This window comes from Labrus bergylta, chromosome 9 (assembly GCF_963930695.1).
Source record: "Labrus bergylta chromosome 9, fLabBer1.1, whole genome shotgun sequence".
Lineage (NCBI taxonomy): Eukaryota > Metazoa > Chordata > Actinopteri > Labriformes > Labridae > Labrus > Labrus bergylta.
Window position 1 is genome coordinate 10,295,051 of NC_089203.1, and position 20,435 is coordinate 10,315,485.

The 20,435-nt window shown below is 39.3% G+C and overlaps 2 protein-coding genes across 2 annotated transcripts in view; one reads left to right on the forward strand and one right to left on the reverse strand.

Annotated features, from left to right (window-relative positions):
- The first annotated feature begins 423 nt into the window (after positions 1–423).
- On the forward strand, positions 424–14,091 carry syvn1 (synovial apoptosis inhibitor 1, synoviolin). The gene is made up of 16 exons (XM_020639472.3): positions 424–598; positions 3,516–3,667; positions 3,800–3,892; positions 4,693–4,845; positions 6,060–6,108; positions 6,551–6,654; positions 7,892–8,018; positions 8,135–8,234; positions 8,485–8,550; positions 8,863–8,979; positions 9,714–9,871; positions 10,149–10,295; positions 11,504–11,641; positions 12,771–12,954; positions 13,052–13,167; positions 13,267–14,091. The coding sequence occupies exons 2-16, from the start codon at positions 3,536–3,538 to the stop codon at positions 13,464–13,466; spliced, it is 1,884 nt and encodes a 627-aa protein (XP_020495128.1). The 5' UTR covers positions 424–598; positions 3,516–3,535; the 3' UTR covers positions 13,467–14,091.
- Positions 14,092–17,460: 3,369 nt separating this feature from the next.
- Positions 17,461–20,435, reverse strand: part of LOC109988090 (LON peptidase N-terminal domain and RING finger protein 3) — a gene marked incomplete in the record, with an annotated part of 7,933 nt that continues 4,958 nt past the window's right edge. The window contains 4 exon segments of the mRNA XM_065958813.1: positions 17,461–19,622; positions 19,903–20,052; positions 20,163–20,325; positions 20,418–20,435. Coding sequence (XP_065814885.1) covers positions 19,464–19,622; positions 19,903–20,052; positions 20,163–20,325; positions 20,418–20,435 — 490 coding nt within the window.

Genomic DNA, 20,435 nt, shown 5'->3' on the forward strand with positions numbered 1-20,435 from the left:
GTTGGAAAAACAAATAAGGTCTGTACCTGGAGTGTCAAGTATGCAGAAAAAATATACATTTAAAGGCTGCGTTGGTCATTGTCTTATAATAAATCTATCAAATGTTGCATCATATAGACTGTGTAAGCAAAATGAGTAAAACCCATAGGTTAAAACGATAGGTAAAACAGGCCTGCTGTCAGAACAACTTCCCATTGGTCCACGTTTATATTTACCGTAAACTTCCTAAAGCTGCATCACTTTTTAAATTGGAAATAAAATGTGTCTTTTTGCTCGCAAAAAAACAAACACACAGCATATTCGATTCAACGCAAATATTTAGTTTATTTTAAAAGTCGTGAAAAGTATCTTTGGACCTGCTTGAAGTGACAGAAAACAGGTAACGTGTCAGAGATGAAGTGTTGTTGCGTCACATGGTCGGCCGGATGTGAGGTGGCTTTCTATCAGCGAGCCTTTGATAAACACGTAGCCCGACAGTCGAGGAGAATACCTGCTGTAAGCGACAAATGTGAAGCGATAAAATGGACTAGCTCGACATTCAAGCAGGAGGGATCCGTCAAATTACACAAGAAGCGAGACTTTGGTAGATATCGAGTTGGTGAGTAGAGCTCTGACAGCTGCACCTACTCAGCTAATGTTAGCTAGCTCCATCTAACATAACTAAGTGTCTTTAACAGTTAATCTCTGAAGCAAAGTCGCTGTACTTCAACAAACAAACACATAACCAACGTGTTGTCAAGTCTACAATTAGTCTACAATTGTTTTCCGACTTTGCTCAGCTTCCTTAAAGACTTGGATGTTTTACTAAATTGGCTACAATGTTAGCGAGCTAAGTTAGCTTAAGTAGCTCCTTCTTCTTCTTTGGGTAGATTAATGTTGCTTTTTATTTTATTAAAAGTGTTTCGTTTAAAAGCCAAGATGACGTTGATGCTGTTAATATGTGGAAGTAGGCATCGGAGGGAAAGATGCAGCAGGCATGAAAGTGGGAGTGTACACCATGCTATTCAGTTTCTCTTTCCATCTCAGTAAATATAATAATAAATATAAAAACCTGATTAAAATTATAAAACTCTGTTGTTGACAGGTTTTCCTGAGATACCACATGGGGATTTTAGAATATTAAATTTAATGTGTCTTTACGACATCAATCATTTCAGCTGCAGTGTTGATGTGAGGTGTGTTTAGTCTTTATTGAACTCATAAACATGACTTAGTATTTGTTGTAAGTCCTTTTGATCTGTCTCAAATTAAACACTTTTATTTCTTTGCATAGATGTTTTAATGGTGTGTAATATTAAGCGCAAATAATAACTGTGGAAAATGTAAAAACCTTTTAAAGAAAATCCTGTCTAGATTAAAAAAAAAACAGTTCATAATTAGTTCCTCATAAAAAGCCCCCCACCAACACATGAAAAACGCATCCCATTGTTTTTAATATCATTGTCTCCTCTGGAGCAGGTCAATTACATTTCAATTTTAAGATACTTAGTATTAGAGAGATTGCCACATATTCAGAGAAAATACCCCCAAGTGTTGTATCAATCAATCAAACTTTATTTGTATAGCACTTTTCATACAACGATGTATCACAAAGTGCTTTACATCAACATAAATCAAACAGCAACAACATGATTCCCTACCCCACGATCCAAAAACTAAGGTAAACTCACTAGATAAAAACAGGTAGGACTGAGGAAACGCTTTCATTAATTCTTCTTTTTTTTCAAGATTTATTTTTGGGCTTTTGTGCCTTTTAATGGAGAGATAGGACAGTGGATAGAGTCAGAAATCAGGGAGAGAGAGAGTGGGGAATGACATGCAGGAAAGGAGCCACAGGCCAGATTCGAACCTGGGCCGCCCGCTTGGAAGACTACAGCCTCCATACATGGGGCACACGCACTAACCACTGTGCCACCAGCGCCCCAACGCTATCATTAATTCTTAATGAGGAAACACAGGAGGTTGAAAATGTAGTAAAACTAGATAAAATGAGATTCAGTTAAAAGCTAGATTTAAAAAGGTAGGTCTTGAGTTTGCTTTTAAAAATGTTTACATTGTGTTCTGACCTCAGGTCTCCAGGTAAATTGTTCCACAGACGGGGGGCCATTGTAATAAAAAGATGCCTCACCGTAGGTTTTAGTCTGGACGTTTGGAACAACCAAAAGATCTGAGGGCTCTGGTGGGCTCATAAGTTAAAAGCAAATGAGATAAATAAGCAATACCATTAACAGCTTTGAAAACCAATAAGATAATCTTAAAATCAATTATAAAACAAACGGGTAGCCAATGCAGAGACTTTAAAATCGGTGTAATGTGTGCTCTCTTTCTGGTCTTCGTCAGCACTCTTCAGGCTGAATTTTGTAGAAGCTGCAACTGAGAAATATTCTTTTTCAGAAGACCAGAGAGAAGAGCATTACAGTAATCAATTCTACAGGTGATAAAAGCATGAATCAAGTGCTTCCCTGTGCACATACATGCGCTATGTGTTTTAGGTCTGACCATATTCATTTTAAAAAGACAAATCATATTGGTGTGTGCAAAATTATATGAAGTTTTGCTAAAACCCTGCCATCAGTGTCTCATCAGTTATTCCTAAATTGTGGTGCATGCATCTGTCCTTTACAAGATGAATAAATCAGATTTAACCATTCATTAAAACATAGGATGATTCAGCCCAATTTAGTGTTTCTACTATTTAGTTCTATTGGATACAAAATGATCATTTAATCCCCAAAAAATGTTTTACTTTGTGGAACTGAAAAAAATAAATAGGCAGTGTGAATAATATGTTCATGTTTTTATTACTTTTCTTAGAGACAAGTGAAAAGGTCTGCTACAAAGAAATATGACATGTTGTATGATATGAGCAGAGCTCTGTGTGTCTGGTTAGAACAGCGATAGGACCATAGAATGTAAACATTAACGGATGAAGCCTGACTGACGTCATCCATCTGTCGCTGCAGGGGGCTCCGGAGGCTCATCGGCAGCAGCCACCATGCTGGACATCCTGTCTCAGCCAGTCGTTAGGTTGACTGAAAGTTAGACTGAGAGCTGGAGCTGAGGTTTAAGCCTCTTGACGAACAGTTACATCGCAACAGCCTGTCAATAATGTCAGCTACGCAACTAACTATGGATAACATATATTGTTCATTAAATCAAAACTACCTTAAGAGTGACAATGTTGTCTCTGACAAAAAGGTTTATAATAATAACCATACAAATAATTATAATAGGAAGGAGCTAGAAGGAACTAATTGTAACATTAGTTGTATATGCAGTGGGTATCAATATGTTTAACATTTGGAGTGAAAAGTTTGGTTTTTGGTTTGATGATGTTTTAATCCTGTACTGTTGCTCAGTTCTGTGTCAGTAAAATGAACATAGCAGAAACAGATTTCTTTCAGGCAAACATTCTCTCCTATTTATTTGCATGTTTCTCTGTTCCATCAATCTGCTTTCACATTCAACAACCCTCTGCCTCTTCTTCTTTCTCTTCCTCTGTTTCCTCACTGCAGTGTCTGTAGCTGACTCCAAAATGGTACGAGCAGCCTTGGTGACAGCCACCAGTCTGGCTTTGACTGGGGCTGTGGTGGCACATGCTTACCTCCTCAAACACCAGTTCTACCCCACTGTGGTCTACCTAACCAAAAGCAGCCCCAGCATGGCGGTAAGAGCAGTTCCAGCAGGAAGGTTTAGCTTATTCAAGGATTTCAACCCATATTTGTGTCTATAAGGATCAAATTGAAATTGTGGCGGAGAAAACAAACAGTTCTGTTGTTTGTTGTGTTTATGAAAACAGGTGTTGTACATTCAGGCCTTTGTTCTGGTGTTTCTGTTGGGAAAGTTCATGAGGAAAGTATTCTTTGGACAGCTAAGAGCTGCAGAAATGGAGGTAGAGTTCTGTTTATGTTCTTTTGATCATTTCACACATTTGTGATAACATTCACATTAGTTTCTTGGTGTTAAAGGGGTCATATTATGCTTTTTCTGGTTTTATATGCTCTTAAGTGTGTTTTCCAAGTGTCCTGTGCATGTTTAGGCACATCTATTTGCAAAAATTCAAAGTCTGCGGAAACGCGGCTTCTCCCAATCCTCCTGTTAGCTGTAGCATTAGCTGCATGTAACGCTCGGTTCTAGCCCCCCTCGAAAATAATTTGCCAGTGTGACGTCTTGTCAGTGTGAGATCACTGATCTAAGTCCATTGGCTCGTTGTGACAAGCCCAGCAGCTCATGTTGCACGCCCGTTAACTTCTGTAGCACGCCCACTAAGGTGCTAATGTTTATGCTCCCCTCAGATGGAGCCAAAGTGGCTGCATTCCCAATATGGTAAAAGGGGCGTGGCATATCCGAGAACCACGCTGAACGACTGACCAATTACGGCAGAGCCAACAGGCCGACCAATCAGATCAGACTTGGCACACGTGAGGACTCTGAACGTGGGCACTTCAGAGCCTTAGAGAGAGAGTCAGAAGAGAGCCGGTGCATGGAGCGGCAGTTCATGAAAACAGACACTTTTTTTATAACTTTAGCTATTGTGAACATACTTTAGTTGGTACATAGATTAAATATACAAACCCCAAAAAGGGCATAATATGACCTCTTTAAATGAGAACAATTTAAATTTGTATTTTGCATATTTTAAAAGCATGATCTGTATTATGTTTGTTTACATGTCTTCCTCTCTACATCCAGCATCTCATTGAGCGCTCCTGGTACGCAGTGACCGAGACGTGCCTTGCATTCACTGTATTCAGGGACGACTTCTCCCCTCGCTTTGTTGCCCTCTTCACCCTCCTGCTCTTCCTCAAGTGCTTTCATTGGCTGGCTGAGGACCGGGTGGACTTTGTGAGTGATGAGAGCTAAACTTCCAAATCTAATACATAACACAGTAAACTGAATCCACCTGATGTGTCTACAGAATACGAAGGCAGAACCGAGATTTGTGAAAAGCTTCTGGATATACTAAAGTATATGAGGGCTCTTGCAATAGTTTAAAGAAAATGTATTGATATTTTAAAAGTGATCATTTATGGACTTCATTTTAGTTTCGCCCTTCTTGTAAGTTTTAATTTTAAAAAAAAACAGTTGATTAACAAGTTTAGTAATGGGGCATCAGGTTCTGCCCCCACCCCAGACGGCAACTTAATACGTTGTGTCCGCTGACAGTACTTCAAATATCATCCTGCATATTACTAAATAAACCCTCGTAAATATTGAGTTTAAGATGGAAACCAGGGAAGGACGTAAGAATTTTAAGCCAGATTTCACCAGGAGGACAAAGAACCATGAGGTGGTATGCTAACAACAGGAAAAATGGCGGAAGGCAGAAATGCAACAAAAAGTGGAAAGTAGATTTGGAGAGGGTTCTAGTAGAAATCAAAGACTTAAGAAAGGTCAACAGCTGGATGACATTAAAGACAAAGTTATCAAAATACACCAGAGAATCAGAGAAGCAGAGGATTTCATTGACAAGGTGGAGACGAGACCGTAGACGGGGCAGCAGATGATGAGAAACATCTTAAAAATGCAAACTCGCTGACCAGAAGGGAAGGTCATTGAGAGAGAATATGAGTTTATAATGTACCAGAAAACAAAGAAGATAGTTCAATGATAAGTTTTGAGGTAATACTCCTCTGAGATGTACTTGAGTATAGAACTGCATGTTGAGAGAGCCCACCTGTGCCCACACACACAGCTCCAGGCAAACCAAGATCAGTTGTGATCAAAAGCCACCAGTACAAATCAAAAGAAGTTTGTGTTTTTAATATAATGTACCATTGTTCCTATATACATGCGATTCTACCGACGGGAAACGATCTAGATCAGAGTTTTTTTAAAAATGGCTCAACGGAAAATACAATAAAAAGTTTTGTAACGGAAAGAAAAGGAAGATGACAAAGGCTTCTGCTGATCTGCTATTAAAGATAGCAGACATCGGTATCAAGATGAACCCATCACAGGTTTCTGTACTTCTGATATGGTAATCTTGTATACAATGACCAGTTACCCACAGTTTAGGAGTCAATAATTGAATGTGTTTTTAATTCCTCTTCTACCAGATGGAAAGGAGTCCAAACATATCCTGGATTTTTCACATGAGAGTTTTATGTAAGTACAAGTTATCAGCCACATCAGAAATGATTCTTTATTTCCTTCTCTGTCCACTTGCTTCGTTTTTCTCGTCTCGAAACTCTTTGCAAATGTTTCTGTTTGCACATGAGGCCAGGTGCATCACAGTTCAGTGGATCCTCATGACAGAAATGAGAGAAGTTGACACTTACAAAGTAAAACACCATAGCAGATGAACTCAGGAGCTATCTAAGTGACTGTTTATTTCATACAGACTGCTGTATTTAAACCCAGGACAGCCTCCAGCTCTCCTGTGACTACAGAGTCATTTTAATAATATAGTTATAGTTTAATGTTCATGTTTACTTTTGTTTGTAATAAAGACATGTTTGTCTATGTTCAATGAAGTTTCCTCTCCTCCTCAATGAATGATGCAGTGTTTTTTATATATATATATGTGTAACTTCTCTATTTCTCACAGCTCTCATGGGATTGCTGGCGATCATGGATTTCCTGTTTGTCACCCATGCATGTCAGAGCATCATCACTCGGGGAGCCTCAGTCCAGCTGGTTTTTGGATTTGAGGTTTGTCATACTTTAATTAAAGCTGAGTTTAAGCTCTATTTTAACTGAAGGCATGTTTGATCCATCTTTAATACCTCCTAATTGACTACAAAGTTTGTACGTTGTGTAAAATGTAAAAAAAAAAAAAAAAAAAATGAAATAGAATGTGAGGATTTGAAAAACATTGAGTTTTTGAAATGAGCACAAAGACCACATTGAACATGAGAAATGTCATTGGTTTTGGAAATTGATAAGCCATTTTATAAGTTGAGTTATGTTGTAAGCATTTTGGGAACTGGACAGACCAATTTATGTCATTTTTAAGGTGGAATATTCCACTATTCTTGCTTAATGTAGGTTTTCAGCTATTAACAGTTGAAAGGTGTCCTATGTCTTATTTGACACGAGAGATCAGGACTTTACTTGGACTGGTCCCTCAAAGACACTCCGAGATGTGTTGCTTGTGCACATTCTTTATATGTTTTATTGGCACATTATTTTCACAAATTGAAAAGAAAGGACTAGTTCTCATGACTGGAAAACACAAGACTGGGTTAGCATTCTGGTCTGCCAAGCCACCGGCATTGTTCTCACTGGAAGGCACTTAGTGAGCGACGAGCCCAGGCGTCTTCTGTGAGTTCAGGTTTAGTTTGGTTGACAATAAAAAAAAAAAATAAACGATAATGGCTGGTTTCTTTAAAGTTCATGGGTGTGGGTCGACTGTCAAATTCGGTAGCTATTGCAAATTGGCGTCCACAGTCTTAGCTGCTTCCATTCACCTTACCCCCTTTGCCCTGAACTGTGCCAAAGCACGATTCTCTCTCCTCCCCAGTCCCCTGCTGGCCTGCACTCTCCTCGCTCCAGCCCGACTGGGATTTTTTTTAATGAATAGATAGATACTCCAAGGACTGGAGAGGCTCATAGAGTGTGAATGCATGGACTTGAATCCTGCCAAATCCAGATCACTTGTGCTGAGGAAAGGCAGAGTCTCTGACAAGTTCCCTGAGTGGTACCAAGATTCCATTCATCAAAGAAAAGCCGGTCAAAAGTTTGGAGAATCTTTTTGACCACAGCCTCAGTGATTCAACAGCTATTCATACCTCCATCAGGAGCTGGAGACTCGGATCAGCAAAGTGGACAAGTCCTGGATATACCAACATGGCATCCTCCCCCGGACTTTACGATGTACATATTGTATGACTGATTCCTTTTTGAAATGTGAAAGTATTAACCCTGAGCCACATGTCTCTATCCTCAGTATGCCATCCTGCTGACCATGGTGTTGACAACCTTCATCAAGTACGTGCTGCACACAGTTGACCTGCAGAGTGAAAACCCTTGGGACAATAAGGCCGTCTACATGCTGTACACTGAGCTCTTCACAGGTGCTCTATTCAGCTTGAGCTCTGAATGTCATACTGACATGTTGTTTTATTCGTTACCTGTTTTGTGCAGTGGCAGATGAAATGTTGGCAAGCATACTCATATTGTTTTTATTTAGGTTTCATCAAAGTGCTCCTGTACATCGCCTTTATGACCATCATGATAAAGGTCCACACCTTCCCCCTGTTTGCAATCCGCCCTATGTATCTGGCTATGAGGTGAGCATTTGTATTCCTCTGTTTCTGTGGAAATCAGAAAGTTGGTTTTGTTTTATCTCCTTTTTAACAATCAGCTATCTTACACAGGACTAAAAACATGTTTTAAATGTGGAGTAGTAGGTCAGCTATTCCCAATATTAGTGATATGACTTCTCTCTTTAAGTAACTTTTTCTTGTTAGTCACTGGATAATTCAAGAATTCTGTATGAAGGCATGTTTTGATTCTGGTATTATTTCTACTCTCTCTCAGGCAGTTCAAGAAAGCTGTAACAGATGCTATAATGTCTCGAAGAGCCATCCGCAACATGAATACATTGTAAGTAATGTCAAGCCTAGTCACTATTTCCTAGAGATAAATGTAAGACATAAACATAACTCAGTTTTTATTTTCATTCAAATGTTTATGTCCTACCAGCTGATCTAAGTAGCTTTAATAAGATGTGACTTGGTTGTAGTTAACTATTTTAATTTGTCTGACGTACCAGTACTTTTTCTGTAATTTATGTTAAGCCATTCATTTTAACTGGTGAGTTAGTGTTGCTTGTCTAAAAGCTCCTCTTTCAGCACAGTATTATAGAAGTGTTGAATTATTTTATACTTATAATTTTTTTTCTTCTCCCATATTCAGATACCCTGATGCTACTCCTGAAGACCTGCAGGCCTCTGACAACGTCTGTATCATCTGTCGAGAGGAAATGGTCACTGGAGCCAAGAAACTACCTTGTAATCACATTTTTCACTCCAGGTAAGTCCTGCAGTGATCGTTCTGAATCAGCAGGAAACTTTGCAGACCGCAAAGCTAAACAGTTGAGATAGTTTAGTGTTAGTGTTGAATTCTTTCTAAATGTTGCTTTTTTATTACTCTTATATCAAGGACAAGCTTTAAAGGCAGAATGTGCAACATTTTACACATAAATGTAGCAGAAATCAGAGAGTCATGAGTCTACAATGATTGAGTTCCACAAGCCGTATTTTGTCGACATCATGTTTTCATGGACGTGACAGCCTTGTGTATAAAGCGGTTTTAGTCAAGGACTAGAGAAAAGAAGAACCAGCAATTCATTTGACATTACTCACTGCCTATTTGGATGTCATGTGAGTGTGTTTAGATCGCTGTCATTCCGTGTCACTTTATGTGCAATATGAAGCTACGTGCTAACTAAAGCGTGCTAACATGAGCCTGCTCACACATAAATGAAGGCCACAGGCTACTCCAGCTAGAGTAAAGGACCATTTTGTCGTCCGCTTAATGGTGCTTAATTATGGTGCTTAACTATGGTGCGTTCCATTTGATAACTGGAGGGGTGTTGGAGGTGTGTCGCTGAAAGAGCGGAGTCTTCAGAATTGGGGAGGTGTTGCCAAACAGCTGTTTTTCTGTTTTGTTTTCATGCTGGTGCTCATGGGCGACATCTACTGGATAAAAAAGTCATACATTCTCCCTTTAAGTAATGTTCTGTTGCCCTTTCTTCCTCCCCGCAGCTGCTTGCGCTCTTGGTTCCAGAGGCAACAGACCTGCCCCACCTGTCGCATGGACGTCCTCCGTGCATCTAATAACAACCAAACTCCAGCCCAGGCCCAGGCCCCGCCCCCTGCTCCTGCAGCACCTGCTAATGCTCCTGCAGCCCCACCTGCAAATGGTGAGAGTAAAAACCATTACACATAATCAATACCTTTGTAACTAATTAAGCATGCCGATGCCCAAATGACTAGCAGCGTATGATGTGTGACATGTGATTGCCCTTAAATGTAGAACCCCCTCTGTGTTGTAGTTACCCAAAGCAGTACAATGCCTTTGAAGCAACACTCCTACTTACAGATACAGCTGTAGTATTGCTGGGTACATTTACCTGTTTGACAGACATCACACCACTTTATGAACTCTGCCATCAAAACTGTTTGATTTGTCACTTTCAGTCGCCCCAGGCATGTTACCTGGATTTCCACCTGGCATGTTCCCCTTCTGGGGTCCCTTCCCTGCAGTCCCTCCTCCTGCTGCAGAAGCTGCAGCTCCTGGGACTGGTGATGCTTCACAAGACAGTACAGAGGCTACACAGGCAGCTGGTAAGGAGACCTTCTGTGAAAAAAGAGGCCCCACACTTTTGAGTTTTCACTAACTTTTTTTTATTTATTTAAATGTTCTCCTTTGTTGGTGTATTTCTATCCCAATGCCACTGAAAACTGTATTAGGACACCTAAACTGGCATGACATTGTATATTATTTTTTCTCTAGAAAAGAGGTTCCCAAACTTTGCCCTCTTTAGCACATATCCCTTATACAGATTTTTTTACGAACAATTAATGATATGGTAATTAATTGACTTCATTTAATGTATTGTTGTAAACAGTATTACAGTAAATGCTGTCTTACTAATATACAACAATAATGGTGAACAAAATGTGTTTAGCATTTTTCTCTCTTGTTATTTATTCATTACATTCAATGTGTCCCTCTTCTGTTTTAATCACAGTGTAATGTTCTTAACAATATTAACAGTTATAGTAACAGTACACTTGTTAGTATCTTTATCTCTTCAGTGACACTCAACATGTATCTCTGTAGGAATAAACAGTCTTTGTTACTGTTCCTGTTAACAGTGAACATACTTTTATTTTCTCTTCCTATGAACCTACTGTGTGTGGTTTCTTTGCACAGTCAATGTGGTAACAGGCCAGAAATGAGGCCCTCAGGCTTGAATGTTGCCGACTGCTCGGCTGCTGCTCTTCTTTCCGTTTAAAATAGCATATGGATTTGTCAGCTTCTGCTGGGTGCTTTTGTTTCAGGTGTTGTTCAAGTTTTGATTGTTTTAAAGACTCATTGGCGAGGATCTTGAGGCAGAGCACACATCGCTGATGTATGCTAGTTTATACCTATGAGATTTAGATGTGCAGGTGGTATTTGGTGGCTCTTTAAATAGCTGAGTCATGTTCAGTCTGGTTGCCTGGTGGTCTTTGACTTTTAATATGTGTCCATTTTAAGAGTAGATAGTAGCTACTTTTCAGAGGTAGATCAACTTTCTGATCAGTCTCGCTCATAGAGGCTGCTTGATTTTGATTGGCTAAAGAGTGATGTGTGTCATTTTTGAAAATGGAAAGAATTTGTAAAGTAAAAGAAAACAGATTTCGATGTGCAGTGAAAATTCTACTTTTAAATGTTATAGTGACAAGTAGTTTTTATAGTTACTTTTTAATGTCCCACTGGGTGTTTGAAAAAGACTTCTTTAGAACACCTTGATGTCTACAACCAATGGTAATTGTTTGATTTCTTTTAGGCTCCAGCCAGCCGCCCTCATCGTCTGCAGACACCACTGCTGCTCCAGGATCTGCGATGCCGGGCTTCCCCTTTTCCTTCCCGCCTCCTCCATTTCCCACTGCGCCATGGTTACCCATGCCACCACCTCCCCCCTTTGGTATGTGCTGCACTTCGTTCTGTCGTTCACTCTTAAATTAATACATTGACTTAGCAGTCTTTTGATTAAACTGGAAAAATAAGAGAGACAGGAATGTCAGATTGTAACAAAGACTGAAAGTGGAGTGACTTGATTCTGCCATGGCTGCTCACTGTTTTATACCAAAAAATAAGAGGACGGAGGTGAAGAGTATAAAGCAGAGAAACTCTTCTTAATGTGAACAATGTCGCAATCGCACCTACTCGCTAACCATGAACAGCCAGGACAATAACTTGATGCATTTATCAGTGCGATCATCACACAAACTTTGTACCAGCGGGCTGTAAGGAACGAGTCTGTGGAAAGTGTGGATTCTGACGTTTTCAATGCTACGTGCAGCCCAGCCCATTTTTCAGGAATGCAGTACATGTGTGAAAGCGGACTGAAATGTATGTGGGTGAATTATGTATGACAAAATATTTACTTACATATCAACATTTTTGTTGAGTGTTGGACGTAACCACAACCCCACACTGTGAGAGTCACTAACATTTACCACAACATGAGAAATACTCTTTTTAATGTCAAAGTGCATCCTTTTATTTTTACAGTTAACAATACAATTACATTGATGAAATATTAACCCCTCAGGATAGGTCCCAGAGGAAGTTAAAAGCTACATCTCAGACTCTGATTAAGACTGTAGGGACAAACACATGATTGTTTTGTAGGAGAGAGATGAGGGCTTTCATTACTACAGATTGTGTTAGACCTGCCTGTAGAGGCTAAGCTAACGCTTTAAGCCACTGACGCGCTAACGTTACCTTGTCGGATCAATGAAAGTTCAAATCAAATTGCCTTGTTGATCATGCCATTCATTTATTTGATGTTCACTGGCTCCACATGTCCATATTTCCATACAAAAATATGCCTGCTTGTAATGCAACTGCTTAGCGGTCAAAAAACAGTTTTCCCTTCTGTGTGGAACCCTTGACCGGTAACAAAGGTTCCTACCTTTTTATATAGAGAACCGTCAATCACCCTGTGAGATCCTTTAAACACACACCACATATTATCTTGATGTTCTGCTCCTACGTCTGCCCTTTATTCAACTTGACCAGCTTCCGTTTTGCCTTTCCTCCCTCACCAGTGTCTTCAATGCCGCCGCCTCCCCCGTCTCTGTCCCGACTCTCGGAGGAGGAATTGAGGGAGCTGGAGGCAGAAGGCCGACGGGGCCTTGAGGCCAGGCTCCAGTGTCTCCAGAATATTCACACCCTACTGGATGCTGCCATGCTCAACATCCACCACTACCTAAGCACTGTTGCAACGCTCACGTAATGGAGCCTTCTTTTAGTGTCAGCCACATATTTTCTGAATTTTGAAAATATAGTAGTTTTTTTTATTTTGCTTGTGCCCCTGTGTTCTCCACAGTCCTCCTCAGCCTGAAGGTATCACTGGAGAATCCAGCAGGACAAATCATGCTGCTTCATCTCCTGCGGCTGACAGTAGCAAGGACAGCCCTAGACAGGAAAAAGACTCCCAAAGATGTAAGTATTGTTACAAATCACATGTACAAAATACTTTGAAGACAACCAAGAGGATTACATCACAGAATGTGGGCTTTAATTGAATATTCCTTTTTTAAGCTGAAGGGGAGGACAGAGACACTGTTTCCTTTGAGCCAACAGACTCCACTCCTGTTGATTTGGACATAGAAGGAACTGAAGAGATTCAGGAAGGAGTGGCAGTAGAGGATGGAGAACCCAACACCGCTGAGCTCAGGCGTCGCCGTCTTCGCAAATTAGAGACGTCTTCGCCATCATCCTCACCCCCCCCTGACAACTGATCCATGTGCTCTGCCTTAAACATAATGCCCTGGACCAACGGGAACTCTGAGCTGACTTTATTGTTGCTTTTGTTTCTCATCGTCTCTATTTCTGTAGGCGCTTGCCTTCCACAGATTTCTATTGTGTAGAGTTGGACTCTTGGCGGCTACTGAGGGATGCAATGATCTGTACTGCTTGTTTCAGAAAGCAATAGGCCACCTTTTTTCTTCGGTAGGATCATTACTACAATGAGAGTCCTGCAGGTGTTTGTAAATTTTAATCGAAAAAGTTCTCATTTTAATTTAAGATCTGGTCAATTTGAGAGACACATTATTTGGATTTGTGTTTGGTAGTTTTACTGTTGATAAGGTCTTGCTTGTACTTTTGAATTTTGTTTATTTCAGCGTTCTTTAGTATAAAATTGGCCCAAATCCTTACATTAGTATGTAATAGAGCATTGGAGAAATCAAATCTAGGGAAGTGAATCAACTGCAACAGCCACAGCTTTCCTCTTCATCCATCCCTACCCTGTTGCCACTACAGATGTTGTAACATATTGATCCATCTGGATGTGTATATACTGTATAAAGAGTTTTAAAAGGTGATCTCTACATGATGCTGAATAAACTGAAAGACTTAAATGGTGCTGGCACAACAGGTGTGTTGGTTTGCATGTTCACAAACAGGTACTATAGTGCTGAGTCTTGCCAAGGATCATGAATTCACTCAATGAATAAATGCACATTTACATCAGGGCTACACTTACGCTAACTTTTACGACTTTTCATTTAGTCTTTGCACTTTGCATTTTCTAACTTAATTTGAATTTATTTTGCTTAATTGTTTTTTGTTTTTTTAATGTCCTGGCTTTTGGAACCCATTTGGAAAAGAAGAGAAGCCATTTTAACACTTCAGTCAGGTAGTTTTAGGTTGTTTTGTAGTACTTGAAATCGGTCTTAGTCTCAAGAACACTTTTTAAAGGTCTCTGTCTCGTCTAGGAATCTCTCCTCTTGTCTCTGTCTCAGGCTGGGCGGACTCTGGCTTTTAAATTAAACCACCACTGACAGGCTATTTTTCCACGTCATCACTGTGATAAGAAGGAAAATACAGCTTTCTACAACAACAATATTTCAATTCAATTGTAGTTAGATTTTTATCCCCAGGTTACGGCAGCAACCTTCCCAGTGTTACGGTCTAAGTGAGTGACATGCCCGCTGCACACCAGTTGATGATTTTTCACTGATATTTATGGTCTTGGTGTCGTCTCGGTCTCACCCTGCCTTGGTCTGGACTTGGTCCTGATCCCTTAATGTCTTGGTCTCGTCTCGGTCTAGGAGCACTCTGGTCTTGGGTATGTTTTGATCTCGGTTAGAGTGGTCATGACTACAACACTAGTTTTAGGTTTGCTCTACTTAAACAGGAAACATAATCATAATCAAAATCATTTGGCAAAAAAACAAAATAGAAAAGATTGTCCTTGGTATTAATACTTTTATGAAGTCAAAAAGCTCCAGCAACACTTGTAGTCTGACATGTTTCGGCTTGTGACCTTCATCAGGGTCATGAGCCGATGACTGAAGCTCAAAAGCTTAAACGTGTCGGCCTAATAAATGTATTAATATTGATCTTCATACTACACGTGTTGCTGGAGCTTTGGACCTCTTTAAACATTTTACTCTCCATGGACCTTGGTAGTTGGTGAAGTTGTGCTGGAAACCGTCCTCTAATTCTACTTTCATAGATGTCATTCTTGTATGGTAATGTGTTTTTTTCTGACATGACATGTTTTGTTATTTCTAAGCATGTTCTCTCTGTTTTTGTTCCAATTACTTGGAAGATTTCAGTTCCATTTTCCCCTTAACAAAGAATTGGAACCATAAATGCAGCAAAGGGTAAACCATGTACTTTCAAAATGTACGCCTTAGTGTTACTAAACGGATCATTAAAGGCACAAAAAGAGTAAAGTCTCACAAAAAAAAGATTGAAAAATCCAAGGGAAACACACTTCGTTAGCTCATTATGTATAAATTAGTGGTAGTACACATCCTGGGTCACACTGCTTCCCACTACATGTGAAACTCAGTATTTAATTAACCTTAATATTTATTGTTAAGCAAGAGGACACGAAGAGAAAGATATGGTTTATATTTGTATGGCTCTTTGAAAAGTTATACACTATTAGACACTATACTCAGAGACTACTCTTTAAAAATCAATTCAATGTATCAAATAAATCACAGAATGATTCGAACATTGATAACAATGGCGTTAACAAAATGTTGCTGAAAATGTTGCCTTAGGGTTTGATATATCTTTGTAATAGTTGAATGCAAACACAGTTACATCAACTAGAAACTTAACCAGCTCTGAAGAGTGCAACCAAAGGACAAAACAGACTCCCGGGCATGATTAAGAACACAAACATTTTGATTGACTCAAAAGTTGTAGCTTCAGGCTGTACTTTAAGAATCCCGATGAACGCTCCATAATAAAAACAGACATGTAAATAAAACATCATTTATAGAACATAGAGACGAGGAAGTTTTTAAAAAAAAGAATTTAATGTATAAACTAAAGTCAGTGAGAGTATATGAAAGTATGAGAAGTTAGAAACATTTTATGAGATGCCAAAAAGCAAAGTTTGGAAGTGTTTCTGTCAACTCGCTTCCACAAAGCTTTACAATGTGCCAGGTAAGATAAATCAAAAAAATGTAAATAATTGGATCAGTATCAAATACTTTACACAAAAAACTCCAGATCTTTGTAACTTTGAAAGGCTTTGCAGCACCATTATCCATCATAAGTGTGAAGCATTAATGAAGATTGTGAAACTTTGTAAGGGCAGATTTTGTAACACTGATCAGACTGTCATGGTAAACTTTCAAGCTTAAACAACAAGAAGAAAATATCAGAATCAAAAAGCGTTTTCCCTCTCTATGTGTTCTCAACGAGGATGTAAGAGGTAAGTATGTCATGGAAAGCTCTGTGCTGGAATTGTTAGCTGGTCACATTACGGGGAATCATTATGGGGAAAAAAGAAAATTCATTCCAACAATGTCTTAAAGGAACGAGACTGTTGTGTTTGTGTTCAGAAAACAGAGTGGCCTGGGGATCTGTGTTAATGTTCTCGTCTACCTCTTAACAGGAAAGCGAATAAGCTATCTCTCACCAATTCATACTATTCTTCTGAGACAAAATAGTTGAATGAGCTGTATCTGAAACTTCAAATACTGTTCAAAACACAACATATGTTCAGATGTTATTTAAGTAACCCAAAAATCCAAAAACAGATGCCATTGCTGTTTACATGCAAATGTGAAAAGAAAGAAGTCACACTTGAGGCACCATACCGTCACTGAACAGTACTTCCCAGATATCAGCTTTAAACATAAATACACTTTGAAGTCATGCTTTAACTTATTAAAGGAAGAATGTGCAACATCTTACACATGAATACAGCAGAAACCAGGTATATCCTCTGAACATATTTCTCAAGAGTCATGACTGTCTACAATGAGTGAGATTAGGGAGGTTTCCTACTGTCATTGCAGTTGCCTGCTTTGCCTGACAACAAGGTTTTTAGATCATTGTCATTCCGTGTAAATTTTCATGCTACGAGAAGCTACAAGCAAACTAAAAGCGCTACCATTAGCCTGCTAACACAACAAATGCAGGTTGAGACAAGGACAATATTGTCTGCCTCTTGGCACTTTGTATTTCATTTTGGTGTGTTCCAATTTGATAACTCCTTTGTGCAAACGTGAGGGGAGAGGGATTGGAGGTGTGAGTGTGTCGCTATAGGAGAGCAGAGGATTGAGTGTGGTGGAGGTGTCACCAAACCAGCAGTTTGTTTTGGTTTCATGCCGGTGCTCAAAGGCAACAACTACTGGATCAAAAAGTCGCACATTCTTCCTTTAAAATGCATTTATTTATGTATTTACTTTTTCAATTGGGGACTCTTAAACTCATTCACACATTCAAGTGTAGCAGTCAAAAAGAAAATGGGATATACTGTCAATGTTGAAACATTTATTTCACTGTTCTGCAAAAACAACATAAGCATATTTGATTCAATTTCAGGCAAGTTTTTCCTTTCCTTCTGTCTCTTTGATATTTATCCAGGAATACATTTTTCTCTTCGTCTGTAATATCTTTTTGATATGTATCCACATTGGAGGTGTTGTGGCTAATGGCTTTTTGTTCCTTGCCTGCCCAGTTTGATTTCATTGATCAAAGCCTCTAAGACATTGTGGAGGCATGTAACACACATATGCAGCCATACAGTCTATGGTTGGATGAGATTATAACATAGGTGGTCAGGGAGCAAATCAATTCACATTTTCAATTCGAGTTTGTGGTGCACAGGTTTTAAAAGCTGCCATCTTCACTTCATGGTTGCACAATTTCCCTACATGCTTCTGTTTTCGACAACTTTTACTTTTCATTTATAAAAAAAAAAAAAAAAAAGAAATAATACTTTATAATAACATGATTACTATTGCTGATGGATTTGGGGGTTGGGGGTTTTGTTAAGAGCAGCATTAAGAAAGTAAACATCTCTTTCTGTGAAACATATATCAATGCGTGCATAAATAATGACAAAATAAATAATGGAATAAAAAAAAAAAACACCACAAAAAAAGGATCAACTAAACACAAGAGCAATAGTCTTTAAGCACCCTCAGAAAAGGACAGGTTGAGTTTGTTATTGAATTATGTGACGCAGAGGAAGACGGGGACATCACTTAAATGATGTAAAGAGGACAGAATGGCTGTCAAAAAATATTGTTTCAGTTAGGAAGTATAAAAAAACATGTTATGTCTACACTATAACACTTACTTTTGTGAGTGCATTCAATTGAACATTTGGTGTACTGCAGAATGACTACAGGGACATACGGGGAATTAATAAAAGTTGCCCTGTGCAGTAGATTTATATATAAAAGTATTGGGATAAGAAATTAGCAATTATCTTTGGACAGCCAGTTATGATGAGCTTTAAAGATAACACTCCCATCAAACTGAGATTGTGTTCTTTTTTGTGTCTTTTTCCATGTAAGCAAAAGGAAGACCATGGAACTACAAAAATGGAAGACAGCAAGAAAGGCAACATTCTAACCTGGACAAATCAAACGTATTGGCCCGATAGAATCTTGCTGTATACATGAAGAATTGAGACAGAATATTACAGTGGGCATGTGCACAATAGCACTGTTACTGTGACATTCAAAGTTCACCGCTAGATAATCATTTGGTTTTAACCCAAATCTAATATTTTTGTAAATGGTCAGTTAACTTAAAGGCAGACGGTGTGTTTCTTTACACAACATGGATGGACTACAAAAATGATCTCCATCATCAGGTATGACTTGCTTTGAGGTGTGGTGGTTTTCTGTAAATGCAGAGAGACCCTGCACTCTGCTTAATGTGCCGCGTTCAGGTCCTTTCCGGGGCATCATAAACGCTTTGGGCATTAGATGTGTGGCCCCCAGCTATATGAAACGTTGGAAGGGTTTGAGAAAACTGTTCTATGCATCAGAATCACACTTACAAAAAGGAAGCTACATTATATTAAATTGTGGAGGAGGTACCATCAAATCCTATTCACACTCCCTTGAAGCAGTCACAGTTTCTTCCTGTCTAGCTTATGTGTGCAGGTCTGCATGCATTCTCTGTATGATGAGTAGAGAAAATAAGCATGGATGATATAGTGTCAGTTATTTCAGGTCTCTATTACAATTTTTATGTCTTTTATAAATGTAAGTTTTCTTATGAAGTATACAGTATATATATATACACATGTATATATATATATATATATATATATATATATATATATATATACACACAGTATAGAGCTCAGAACTGCTACCTGAATAGGAAGGTGCTACAACAGATAAGGTGCAACATAACAATCAGTTCTTTGTGCACCAAGGAAGAACAATGGTTCAACTGCAGCTTTGGATGAGGTGGTTTACGGCCCATTCCAGGTGGATACGTGCTTGTTGAAAAGCACGTCATCGATGCCTGCTGTGTGCCATGAAGAGCAGCACCTTTCGTATGCCGCTTAGGCGATCTTTCAGAGAGGTAAGGGCCAGGAAAGGCAGCTGGGCTCGCCCTTCTAACGGAAGAACAGCTAATAACCACCAACACCATGAAGGACCATTCGGACTGGCCTAAAGGAGGAAAAGAGGGAGATGGTCTGAATAACACAACAAATTGAAGCATTTTTAAACATAATATTTGGGCCATTTTCCCCTTCATTAGATAGGTCGGGAAAATGGAAATGGTAAATTGACTACAGTTTGTATAGCGCTTCCCTTTCCTATTTTTTTCCCACATATAACCATAGCCGTGTTCTGAAATTGGCCCATATTTCATTCGCATGAAAAGTTTTTTTTTTTTAAGAAAACAAAACATATTTGCAGAAAATTAAATTTGTATATGCTTGCATACCTGAAGCACCAAGTCTTTCCCAGGTATGGGTCCAAAGTGTCCTTCAATGCGTTCCTTCTGCTCCGTCTTCAGGGAGTTGACCCACACCAGGGCCTGGTCGTACACTGTATCGTGAAGTGACTGCAGCTCAATCTCTGCCACACCCTCCACCTACACACAGAGAATCACAGCTATAACATCTTCCTTTAACCCTCCATCAAGTCATCAAATGAACTATCTCCACAAAGGTTCTGTGTCTTAGTCTACGTCCCCCTTATTACCTTAACATCCTCGAGGTACTCTATATCAGCGGTATTGTATCCATCCCTCTCGCTGTGCTGAATAACTTTAAACCTCCGTCTGCCAATGGTGTCCACAACTGAACGGCCATCGGAGAAGAATTTCACATCGCGAATCTCCAACAGGCAGCCGAAGTCTGCGAATCTAGAAGCAAGAGGGGAAATGTTAAACTTCCTCGATACACACAGATGCACGTATATTCTTGAACACATAACCAACGACTTCCCAACACTAACCCTTTGAGGTTGTCTTCC